A 13,061-nucleotide genomic window follows, 5' to 3' on the forward strand; every position below is an offset into this window, starting at 1 on the left:
GTGGTATCGCCATGTCCTTAACAACCCAAACTATAAAATCATCAAGTTATTTATTCCATATAATGTATTTAAGAAAAAGAAACAATGGTATAATTATCGAATTTGTTTACGTAGCCTCCCAAAAATCCTAATAAAACCCTTCATAAAGTTGTTTGTACCTCAGAATGGTACCAATGAAAATGTCAACTCATCCTGCAAAGAAACAAATTAAAAAAGTTATGTCTTGCTGAATATGGCCGCACACAAAAATGAATCACTAGCATTAGTACATAGCAGTACGCTCAAGTTCGGAACTGCCCACAGGGGCACAGGTCCCTCAGTGGGCTCTTGAGCAAGGGGTGTCCCCTAGTCTCCCACCCTTTGCACAAGTGGCACATGACACAGAACACTGGCTGCACTACATATATAGGGGCAGCATACAGCTTCTCAACCAGCCTATATTCATATAATAAACTAGGGAGATTCAGGGACACAGATCACATAGGGCTTTAGTATGGGCCCCCTGCACATGGTTTCTCAGTGTACATGCGTCAGTGAATTACAAATTGTAATTCAAAAAAATAGTTGCATTCAGCCTCACCCTCTTTCTCCAACTTTTATGCTGGAAAAAATGGAACAGGTGGTTCAGATAAATGGCACTCATTCTAAACTCCATATTTCTCAATGTATCTACACCAGAAAACTGGCAAAAATACCTTGACAGATCTCCTATTTTCTATTCTATTACAAAGCTAGCTGGCTGCCTGCACCCACCACTAGGGGGAGATCAGGGAATTGGATTTACCATAATATAACTACCATGGAAGCTGTAATAAACTGTTTGCATTGACCTCCCCCTATTGGCGGTTGTTTGAAAATGCAGTGTTTTCACACAGGGAAGAGAAGAGCAATAACAAACTAATTAGCTTATTATTATAAATGTATCAGGTGACTTTTTGGTAAGGATAGCCAGCTAGCATCCTCTTTTCCCAGGGACCTACCTTTTCAAAGTGTCTGCAAGGATCCCATAATCAATCATCTTGTAGCATCTCGCTGCTGCTACCGCTGTGTGAGCAGGTAATATTTACATGTATCTGTAAATGTAATTTTCATTTTTTTCTTTTGCTGGACCACGGCAGAACAGACATATGGATGCGGACACCACATGGTGTGCTTTCTGCATCTTTGCGGCACACATTAAAATGAATGGATCCACATTTGATCCTCTAAAAATGCGGATCAAATGTGGACAAAAACCACGGTTGTGTGAATGAGCTCTAAATAAGGGCTTTAAAAAAATATATAAGTTTGAGATGGGAAAAGTTTGATTAGCATGGACAAAGACCTGACCACAACCTATGAACTACCTTTTGACATGAATTAGAATTCCCATTATGAGGCTTTACCCTGCATCTGTTCAATGAACTTGCTATTGCTCTCAAATTATACATTTGTTATATGTAAGGTAGTGGACTGCCTTCCCAAAAAGCGAAGATTGTTACTAGGGATGAGTGACGCGAGCTTCGGATTATAGATGTGAAGTCGCTTCACTCAAAACTTCGGTTTACTGCTGTATGGAGATCCATCTCTGTACAGCATTAAAATGTATGGCCTCCGACGAGGGAAAGTCAATTATTCCCAAAGTCTTGCAAGACTTTGGTGAATAACGACTGGTACCTCAGAACCGAAGCAGAGTTCGGATCCACGTTTTAAAATGGTTTTCCAGTTTAACAATCAAATACCGAAGTTAATCCCTGAAGTCTCACAAGACATCGGGAATAATTGACTTTGCTTCGTCGGAGGCTGTATATTTTAATGCTGAAAAGAGACGGATCTCCATACAGCATTAAAGCAAAGTTTTGAGCAAAGCGACTTTGGATCTAAGGATCCGAAGCTCGCTTCGCTCATCCCTAATTGTTAGAGTAAAATATACCTTCTAGGTTTAGTGCCCTCTCCCCAATATGGATGTTCAGGTATCCACAATCATTTAAGTACAGTGTAATTATGGTACAAGACTCCCAGTGGTTTATGCAAGCCTGTGACAAAAAGGAGCAATGTTATTAATGGCACAAGATCAGAGTTATATTTTCTAACCTCCAATGCAGTCCTAAAATGTAGACCTTGGTTGCTATGGACAACAAAGGCTTTTTCTCTATTTTGACTTGAGGCCCATGGTGGGTCTTACCATCTTTTACATTACATAGATAACCAAGACCATGAATTTAATTTCAGAACTTAGCCTTGTTTTTTTTTTTTACTTCAGAGACATTTTACATCTAAGCAATGTAAACATCACTAATTTTACTTTTTCATTTCAATCATTGATTTGCACTAATGGCATTTAAAGGGAACCTGTCATCACCTTCATGCTGCTCATACTAATGGCAGTATAAAGTAGAGACAGATAAGTTGATTTAAGCAGTCTTTCATTTAAAAGTTAAAAGTAGGTGGTTGCCGAGAACCGACATCACAATCATTGCAGATTGGGCCTGGAAAAAGAGTCCGGCCACCTGAGAAGAGTCATGGTTATTGACAGTGGCGTGGTCTGGACCCCCCCCCCCCCCCCTTTCAGGGCCGCACCGCCGATCACCACAGGCGTCGCAGCCCTGGATGTAATTGCGGCGGGGGCCGGGGGGCAGTAGGAGATGAGCGCATTGTGGAAGCGCTCATCTCCATATCTAATCCATCTGTATCGCCGTCCTTAGGACAGCGATACAGATGCCTGTGCTGAGGCAGGGGAGGGAGAGGTGTGTCCCTCCCCTGTTCTTCTGATAGGCCGCAGACACTAATGCCTGCAGCCTATCAGAGGCCGGCTCAGGCACACAGCAGGGACACAGGCCGGAAGAGGCCTGCATCGCATCGCTGCTGATGGAGGTAAGTATCAGTGTATTTTTTTCTGTTTTGTTTTGTTTTTTGGAGGGGGGGAGCTGGCACTATGGGGCATCTGGTGGTACTTTTCTTTTGGGTGGCACTTCTTACTGGCACATTATAGGGGGGAGCACTATGGGGGCTCTAAAGGGGCTTTTTTTTTTTTTTTACACACACTATGGGGGGCACTATAGGGGAGAACGGCACTATGGGGCATCTGGTGGCACTATAGGGGCATTATTTGAGGGGCACCATGGGGGAGAGGAGCACTATGGGGGCTCTAAAGGGGCTTTTTTTGACACATTATGGGGGGCACTATAGGGGAGAACAGCACTATGGGGCATCTGGTGGCACTATAGGGGCATTATTTGGGGGCACTATGGGGAAGTGGGGGTTATAAAGGGGCCTTTTTCTCTTATTGGCACATGGGGGCATTTTTTACTGGCACATTATGGGAGGCACTATAGGGGAGGGCGGCACTATGGAGGAGTGGAGCACTATTGGGGCATATGGTGGCACTTTGAAGGGGCATTTTTTGCTGGCACATTATGGGGCGGCACCATGGGGGAGAGGAGCACTATGGGGGCATCTGGGGGGTCTAAAGAGGATTTTTTTATTGACACATTATGGGGGCACTATAGGGGAGAATGGCACTATGGGGCATCTGGTGGCACTATAGGGGCATTATTTGGGGCACTAAGGGGAAGTGGGGGCTCTAAAGGGGCCTTTATTCTTATTGGCACATTATGGGGGCATTATGGCATCTGGTGGCACTAAGGGGGCATTTTTTTACTGGCACATTATGGTAGGCACTATGGGGGAGAGGAGCACTATTGGGGCATATGGTGGCACTTAGAAGGGGCATTTTTTACTGGCATATTATGGGGGACACTATGGGGAAGGGGGAGAGGAGCACTATGAGGGCATTTACTGGGGCACTATAAAGGGGTATTTTATGCTGGCATACATTATGGGGACATTAGCTCAACAGCGGGCACTAAGCGGGGGTATTTCATGTACTGTCATATTGTAGGGAGAATTATTAGTACTAGGAGGTATTATGCAGAGCTTTGCTAATACTGGGGGGCTATGAGGAACATGATTACTAGTATGGGCACTATAGGGGCATTATTACTACTAAGTGTGCTCTGGCAGAGAATTATTTCTATTTTGGGGAGCCCTGTTACTTTGGGGGACATTATCTTTATACTATTAGTGTCTGGGTGCAGTTATTTTTTTAGAGCACTGTGTGCCAATAATTGTTGATGGGGGCACTATCTGTGTGGTAGCAGTATTTCCAGGGGGACTGTTTCTGCAGTATAGTATTGGGGGCACAGTATTGGGGCACTATCTGTGTGGTAGCAGTATTTCCAGGGGGACTGTTTCTGCAGTATAGTATTGGGGGCACAGTATTGGGGCACTATTTGTGTGGTAGTAGTATTTCCAGGGGGACTGTTTCTGCAGTAAAGTATTGGGGGCACAGCGGGCACAGTATTGGGGGTGGCAGGAAAGGGTGTTCAGAAGATGGAAATGTGGAAAACTAATGTCTGTTTGTTAATCTCTGCAGAGATGGGAGATGGCTGAAAAATCATCATGGTGGTCTGGTCTGAATGGAGAAGATTAGGAAAGAGAACGTCTACAGCAAAGATGACATCACTGGATGTAAGAGGTATGAGGTGCTATGTAGGAGAGGAGATGCTCCGGCTCCTCCCCATGCCATTTGCAGAAGGAGGATTCAGAGCTGTGTGAGGACAGCCAAAGGGGGCAGCAGGCCACGAGCGGGTGGCAGATGGTGGGGGGAACCACAGGCCTTGAGCAGGATCTGGGGAGGGAGGAGAGCGGAGGAGCTTCCTGGCTGTAGCCTGCTGTTTATTGTATGATGTGAAGCAGGCAGTGCAGCCAGGACAGGCCTCTCCGTATGATGTGTAGAGACAGGCCGCAACTATAGAATGTCAGCTGTACAGTGTTTGTTGGGAGTGGCCTATTATATGTAGGGGGGGCTTTTAATAATGGGCGGGCTTCGCCGCATTGTTATTTTCCTACAGAGCTTTTAGAATCGACAAGTAAAAGAATCGGCGCAACACACTACACCCCTTCCCTGCATTTTTAAATATAAAGGGGGCTTTGAAAAATTGAATTAGCACAGAGCACTACACATGCCACATTTTTTTGCCTTTCGGACCCCCCCCTAGACAAAGTTCCTGGGTGCTCCCCTGGTTATTGATGAATTCCTGCTCTCCTGCCCACCTGCTGATGACTGACAGTCTTCTACCTAGTTTTCTCCCTTTCTCTCTAGGAGAGAACTGCCAGTCATCAGCAGGAGACTATGAATAACCAGGACTCTTCTCAGGTAGATTTGACTCTTTTCCAGGCCTGGGCTGTAATGATTTATAACGCTGGTTCTCAGCAACCACTTACTTTTAGCTGATGAGTGACACACCGCTGACATCAGCATTTCTGTCAGTATTTTATGCTGTCCTCAGCGAGTTCAGCATAAAGTTGATGACGGGTTCCCTTTAAGCCTTCTTATGTCTTTGGAAATTGCTCCTGCATGGTTGCTCATTTAGTCTCACTCAGGCAGAGTAAACCCTATCTTGCTTTTTCTCAGAAACATTCATAATTTAGCAAAGCAAAATGACAGCTTTTGAAATTAAAAGGGCAAAACACTTAATTGATACTTCAATAGAGGGCTTAGAGCCTACTGTGAAATCCCTTTGCAAACGCTTCTCTTCACACTGCTTCTGCAGCTAGCAAGTGCTTATTGAATACAATGGAAAATGCAGCGCACCAAGTTTGTTGCCTAGTGACATGCCAAATGATTGGAAAATCCAGCAGTGTGGTAAATGTTTCATGATTAGAAAAACTGTTTAGTTTATATTTGCACTTTAATATTTTAATTGTTTGTTTATTTTTTTACTTTTCATCAAAATATTATTTTTTTCAGTAGCAGGTTCCAAAATGTTAAAAATCTTCATCACTTTGTTCATTCAGTACAAAGACGGTCAATTTTCTTTGGAATGGCTGACTATTTACATGGTGAAAATGTTCCGAAATTGCCGTATAAACTTTGACTGAGATAAATTTGTCAGGCACTATCCAATGGCATTTCCGCTTAAAAAAAACATGTATTTGGATATAAAATATTAACAAGATTTAGCTGCATGTTGGCAAGCTGATCAGTGTTAATCCCACTGTAATATAGTTATGACATTTGCTTTCACTGCCACATTTTGTTGTTCAAATGGATCTAAAATGAAAAATAAAGTAACTGTCCAAATACAGTAGCCTTGAATAAAATATAATTGATTTTGTATTCACAGCTGCCAAACATATGTATCTCCATGATAACAGACAGCATCCTGCAGTCGCTCTCCTTTCCATCTGTTTTCAACTTGTTGCGAATCTAACACATGTATATTAGCTAGAAGTTTGGAACAGAAGAAAGGAAGTATGACTGTAGAACCAGACTACATAGACTTTGTTGTCTGTTACCGTGGAGACACACAGATCTGCATAGAAACTATAAACACAAAACGGAAGGAAATTTTCCATGAACACTATTTGCCAATATCCTTAGTATGTGGTGTGTCTGACAGGGCCTCATGTGATTATGTGTATTATTCTAATTTTAGGACCTATTCTTAATGGTAGAAATGTTCAGGCCATTGTTTCGGTAGCATAGCTGGCTCAGCAGCAGTATTCTCAGTGTTTCACTTACATGCTCTTCTGTCAAGTTGTTCCTTTGATTTTTAATTTTTTGGGGGGACTTGTTTGATAGATTAATTGGATTTTTTTTATATTTAAGGCATTCTCTTACTCTACATAGGCTTTGTTTGTTGCTTCTTCTTTTTTTTTTTTCCGTTCAAGTCTGAGATTGTAAGATACTAAAAAGACTTTTTAGGTTTTTTTTTTTTGTGGCAGTTAATTTTGCCGATTTTATTTTACAGAAAATATTCACTAAAAGGAGGAGAATCCCAAGATATTAATGAGGGCGAAGAGAAAAAGAAACGGGAATCCAGAAAAAGCGGCTTTCTCAATCTGATAAAGTCGAGGTCCAAGTCAGAACGTCCTCAGACTGTTATAGTGACTGAAGAGCCACCATCCCCTAAGCCATCAGTTAAAAGTCCTGCTCCTGACACTAGTAAGAAGGATAAAGTGACTGATGGTAATGGAGCTGCGAGTTCCAGTGCCAGTGCAGGGAGCAGTGGACCCAGCAGTAGTGCAGAGAGGTCAGAGGAGGTAAAAACACCAGACTCTTTAGAGAATTTGCAGCTTGATGATAGTGGCAAGACTGAGCGGACGGACAGCAAAAGTAGTCCACAGAGTGGAAGGCGATACGGTGTCCAAGTGATGGGGAGTGGATTGTTAGCCTGAGATGAAAGCAAAGCAAGAAAAAAGAGCAGCAAGTAAGGTAAGTTGCTTAGATGTTAAAAAAATGTCCTCGTTGACCATGTGATATGAGGTCTACAAAGATTTCTTTTTCCCACCAAACACAAAAATACAGACTTGATGGACCATTTTATCAAGTAGACTTTATTGAAGCATAAGAAAATGATAAATGGAGGTACCGCATTCGAGACCTCCTCTTATGCACAGAAATTGTCTTGCTCTCATGGACCTGGCCCACCCATTCTGACCATTATGAAATGACTTTCCCTGCAGTAACAGCTGATCGCTGGGAGTGAAAGACTCCAGACCGGAAGACATCAGCTGATTACAATGGATTAATTCTAGTCAAAAAGAGATCATCTACATGAGACAACCCCTTTAAATGAATAGATAACAGTTTGTACTGTACATCAAGAGTAAAACACACAGGTTATGCTAGTGTATATTCAATTATTACACCAGTATAATTTTTGCCATATGCATTCCTCCACAGAGCACCATTCAGAGGCACTGCTGTGTTAGGCCTTATTCACATGGTCAGTCTTTGGTTGGTAATTTCCATCACTGATTGTGAGGCAAAACCAGGAGTGGAACCGACACAGTATAAGATCTAATGGTAATATTTCCACTTCTTCTGTGTTTTTGACCCACACCTGAGTCACAATCACTGATGGAAATCACTGATCAAACACTGACCTTGTGAATAAGGCTTTATTTATGCAGGCAGCACACATCACTGACTGTGATTCAAATAAATTTCACATAGTACACAGTTTATTCAGGATATTTTCTCAGATATTTTGCCTGATATTTGTTCAGAGAATAAATTTTCAATGTAATTGTAAAGTTCATTTTTTTCCAGAAAGGAACATAGCATTAAAGGGATTCTGTCACCTCCCCTCAGCCAAAAAACGATTTTAAAGCAGCCATGCAGCACAGCTTACCTGGATTAGGCTGTGCTCTTTTATCTTGAAATCCGTCCAGCAGTTACTTCAAAAAACGACTTTGATCAATAAGGAAATGCGTCCTGAAGGTGCCCAGAGGGGCGTTTTTTTCTTCTTAGAGAGCCCAGTACCGCCCCTCTTACAGTGCCCAGCCCGCCTTCCTTGTACTTTCTAACCGCCGCCTCCAGCCTGCCACAGCCTCTCCTGCCTCTCCTCCCCCTCCCTCACGCCGAACGAAGTCTCGCACAGGCGCAGTACCCACTGAGGGCTGCGCCTGTGCGATCATCAGGAGACTGAGGGCGGCAGCTTCATCTTCGCCACTGGGCATGCGCCGAGCCCAGTGACGTCCGATGTTAGCTCTTTCCCTCAGTCAGCCTGGTAGGAAGCGCAGAGGATTGCCGATCGGCTGCTGCACCCTGCGCTTTCTCCAGTCTGCCTGCCTTTACTTAATATAATAAGACCTAATTCGCCCCAACAAATACTTATTTATTTCCTGAAGGGAGGGTGGGGAAAGAAATCGCTGGCCGTCTTCACTGTGGCAGGCAGACTGGAGAAAGCGCAGGGTGCAGCACCCTCTGGGCACCTTCAGGACGCATTTCCTTATTGATCAAAGTCGTTTTTTGAAGTAACTGCTGGACGGATTTCAAGATAAAAGAGCACAGCCTAATCCAGGTAAGCTGTGCTGCATGGCTGCTTTAAAATCGTTTTTTGGCTGAGGGGAGGTGACAGAATCCCTTTAAAGGGCTATTCCAGTTGTTGTCAGGAGAGGGGATAACGATCAGATCAGTGAGGGTTCTACTGCTGGAAACCCAACGGATAACGAGAATGGGAACCCCATACCTCCTGCAGCCCCCCTGAAATGAATAGGGCGGCCGGTTGAGCATGTGCGTGGCTGCTCTATTTAATTTCTATGGGAGTTCTGGAGATAGCCGAGTTAAAGTTTTTTTTTCTGGTCTTTAGACATTGAAAACCTAACAACAGTATAGGTCTCAATGTCAGATTGGTGGGACGGGTGGGGGTCTGACATTTAAATGCTTTCGGCATCCTCTAGAAGCAACACAGTGGGCAGAGCTCAAAGTAGAAAGATCCGTTCTCTATGTAGTGCCATGCATGTATACCACAGCTCAGATCCCTTTCAAGACCGGAAAACCCCTTTAAGTGCAAAAACCTTGTAATATTACATATGCCAAGTAAAAATGAGCCATAGCAGAAAACTGACAGCGCCTCAGCACTAATTATGTGCTGTGTTCCTTCACTGATTTTTTCAGTTCCCTGCACCTTTGCTGGCTGGGAGCACCACTGTGCAGGAGAACTGCTGAAGGGAACTCTGTCCCTTTCTTTTTGGGATTGGTTGGAGTGCTGGTTTTCAGGCACCCATGGATCAGAATATTATGGTATATCCTAGTGATCTACAGTACCATCATATTCTAAGATAGGAATACTCCTCTAAATAGAAAGGAAATATAATTTATTCTAATACAGGCTGCTTAGGATATTTTCTTTTGAAATAACTTTATTCTATTCATTTGACCAGAGTCACCACACTTTGCATTTTAGACATATTTTACATTTCTAATGACAGGTAAAGAACCATTGCATAGTTTCTGACTTGTTATATCAATTACAATAAACAATGGAGGGCACACCTCTATCTGGATTGATTGGAACAACTCCTTTATTATGAGTATAACAAATTTATTTAATTTATTTAAAATGTCTGTCTAGAGCAACATAAAATAATATCTAAAATTTGCCTTGAATAAAATAAACAACAAGTTTCCTGTGTTTTCTAAAACTAGTCGCTGGGATCTCTGGCTTGTTGTTCCAGCCTATAGATTTCAGCCAGTAGCTGACCCCAAAGATATAGTTGGCGATTGCATCTTACAGTTCACTGGTGGTACATTTCATCACATATTTTTCATTTCCATGCACTCTGATTTGACATATATGTTTTCAGTTGTTGCAACAATGTAATAATGTCTCGTTACTTCACTGTGTTAGTAGCAAAATCCCATTGTATGTCGGTACTAATGCCCTGCTTTAAATTTGCCTTTCAATGAGACTTCGGATTTGTTTATGCAATGTTCTACTTTATAGTGTTGCAATCTCCCTGGATGGATTAAATCAGGTACAGTGTATTGACAGGGTAGTGCACTTATCCCTATATGTCCTTTTTGTTCCACGTTCGTTCTCAGAGCACGACCCCTCATCACAGAGCACGACCACAGATGAAAAAAACAGGCACAAAGGGGGGAACACTATCAAAACAATACAATTTACCAATAGGCGAGAGACCGTTAACACAAACTCCGAGACCCCAGGGACAACATCCTGAAACATATCAGGACCAATATTTAAAACAACAGCCACAAAAAAGAAGATACGAAGGGGACAGGGAAAACGGAATCGACAGAAACAGATGGGGGAGAAACAGATAAAAGAGGAAGACTCCATTATTAATCTCAGTCAATGTACGTTGACTGAGCCCCCAAAAAAGCTTTTGAATAAGGGACTTAAATTTGCCCCTAAAACCCCACTGAACAAATTCAACGCCTATATAGGCATAAAAAAATTTGTAAGAAGACTATGCCTAAAGAAACATAAAAATAAAAAAAAAAACATATGAGAAGGAAATCGCTCTCCCAACAAAATATCAACACATGTTTTTCAAAAATCCCGTTTGTATCCTAGACAAGAAATAGGTGAACAAATAGGAAAAAAGTAGAAATGGGAATAAGGAATATGAAAAATCCCCCAAAGAAATTTAGTAACCTCAAACCACAAGAAATAGAGGGACTAAAACAGTTGTAGAAAAATAATAAAATCACAATACGTCCAGTGGATAAAGTGGGGGTCAATTGTGATACAAGATGCTTCCAAATATGACGAGGAGTGTAAAAAACAATTAGGAGAGGAAAACACATATAGAAAATTAACAAAGGACCCTACAAAAGCATACCAAACATTTTTAGTAGATTTATGTAAGAAATGAAGCGATAGACATTTTACTTGAAAGAGAATTTCAATATATAGTGGGAACACAACAACAGATTCCCGTTTTTTATTGTGTACCGAAAATTCATAAGCACCATCAAAACCCACCAGGCTGCCCGATAATATCGTATTGGGTCAGTTACGTCTAACCTACCTCAATACTTAGACCGAATACTCCAACGAGTAGTTAAAACCACCCCGTCACATGTTAAAGATACAACACAGGTCATCTCAATGGTGGAAGCCCTCCAGTATGAACCAAACTGGACCTTGGGAACACTTGATGTGAATACCTTATACACAGTGATAGACCATAAACAAGGCATAGAAGCCATACACACTGTCTTACAAAGGGAAATTGAATTAAATGAGGAACAAATATTATTCACCTTAGAGGGGATTCAGCGTATTTTAACACACAACTATTTTTGGTATGATTCCGATTTTTATTTGCAGACACGCGGTACTGCCATGGATACCAGATTCTCCCCCAGCTACGCAAACTTATTTTTGACGCAATGGGAATACGAAACCATTCGGCCGAAGCTGGGGGAGGGTCTGGTACTCTGGCAACGTTTTATAGACTACATTTTATTTATAGGGGATAGGAGTGAAAGTAAATTGGGACAGTTTCTAAATGCAATAAATTCCAACAAAATTTTTTTAGATTTACAGCAAACATAGATAGAAAACAAATTACCTTTTTAGATCTTGTAATATCTGTGCAAGAAAGTAACTTACCTGTAAAACACATCGTAAAGATATGGCGAAAAACCTGGCTGTAGCGCTGTCCAATCGCAGCGTAGAGCTCACAGCCTGGGAGTTGTTTTTTTTTTTTACTTCGAAACTCTAACCCCACAAGGCCCCAATGCAGACATGGAGTTATTTGGCTTCTTAGAGTAAAAAGGAAATTAATGAGGGTGGGGGCCCGGCTCTGATGGGAAATCGTAATGTGTGTAAAGTAAGATAATTTAAATGTAGAAGTGATGTAAATGTTTCTTATGAAATAGTATCGTGACATTAGAAATACATGCACATGAGTATAAGATCCATGCACAGGATTTGGATTTATCCATCCAACCTAATCAAGGTGAATGAAAGAAGGTGTATATAAAGCTGGGCTTATAGAGGTGATTTATAGCCGTTGAGGAAGGAGCGGCAGCTCCAAAACATGTTTGGCGCTTTGTCACCATAATCCAGATGTCGACAGCAGTAAGCACGGAAAAACCACACTAGAAGGATGGAAAAAGCATTACAGTGAAAAAGGTACAGTGGTTACTTGGGTTCAACTTGTCAGCACAATACGCAACTAGAATCTCAAACCACCCGGCAAGTACCACAACCTCCGGGATATGAACAACCTGGTGAAAAACCAAAACTAGGGGCACGTGGTCCGGACACGTGTATCCAGAGGAGTGCGCCGGTGAACAAGTAGCAGTGCTGAGAACGAACGTGGAACAAAAAGGATTTCTACAATAGGGGTAAGTGCACTACCCTGTCAATACACTGTACCTGATTTATTCCATCCAAGGAGATTGCAACACTATAAAGTAGAACATTGCATAAACAAATCCGAAGTCTCATTGAAAGGCAAATTTAAAGCGGGACATTAGTACTGACATACAATGGGATTTTGCTGCTGACACAGTGAAGTAACGAGACATTATTACATTGTTGTAACAACTTAAAACATATATGTCAAATTAGAGTTCATGGAAAGGAAAAATATGTGATGAAATGTACCACCAGTGAACTGTAAGATGCAATCGCCAAATGTTTTGGTCTGTGAACAGTATTGTCCAGGTACTGGCTGAAACCTATAGGCTGGAACAACAAGCCAGAGATCCCAGCGACTAGTTTTGGAAAACATAGGAAACTTGTTGTTTA

General features: G+C 42.0%; 1 protein-coding gene across 1 annotated transcript in view; it reads left to right on the forward strand.

Moving 5' to 3' along the window:
- Positions 1–13,061, forward strand: part of LOC122932349 (F-actin-uncapping protein LRRC16A-like) — a 299,289-nt gene that overhangs the window by 268,232 nt on the left and 17,996 nt on the right. Inside the window, 2 exon segments of the mRNA XM_044286714.1 lie at positions 6,795–7,218; positions 7,220–7,258. Of these exon segments, the coding sequence (XP_044142649.1) occupies positions 6,795–7,218; positions 7,220–7,258 (463 nt within the window).

The sequence above is a fragment of the Bufo gargarizans genome, chromosome 3 (genome assembly GCF_014858855.1).
Source record: "Bufo gargarizans isolate SCDJY-AF-19 chromosome 3, ASM1485885v1, whole genome shotgun sequence".
Classification (NCBI taxonomy): Eukaryota; Metazoa; Chordata; class Amphibia; order Anura; family Bufonidae; genus Bufo; species Bufo gargarizans.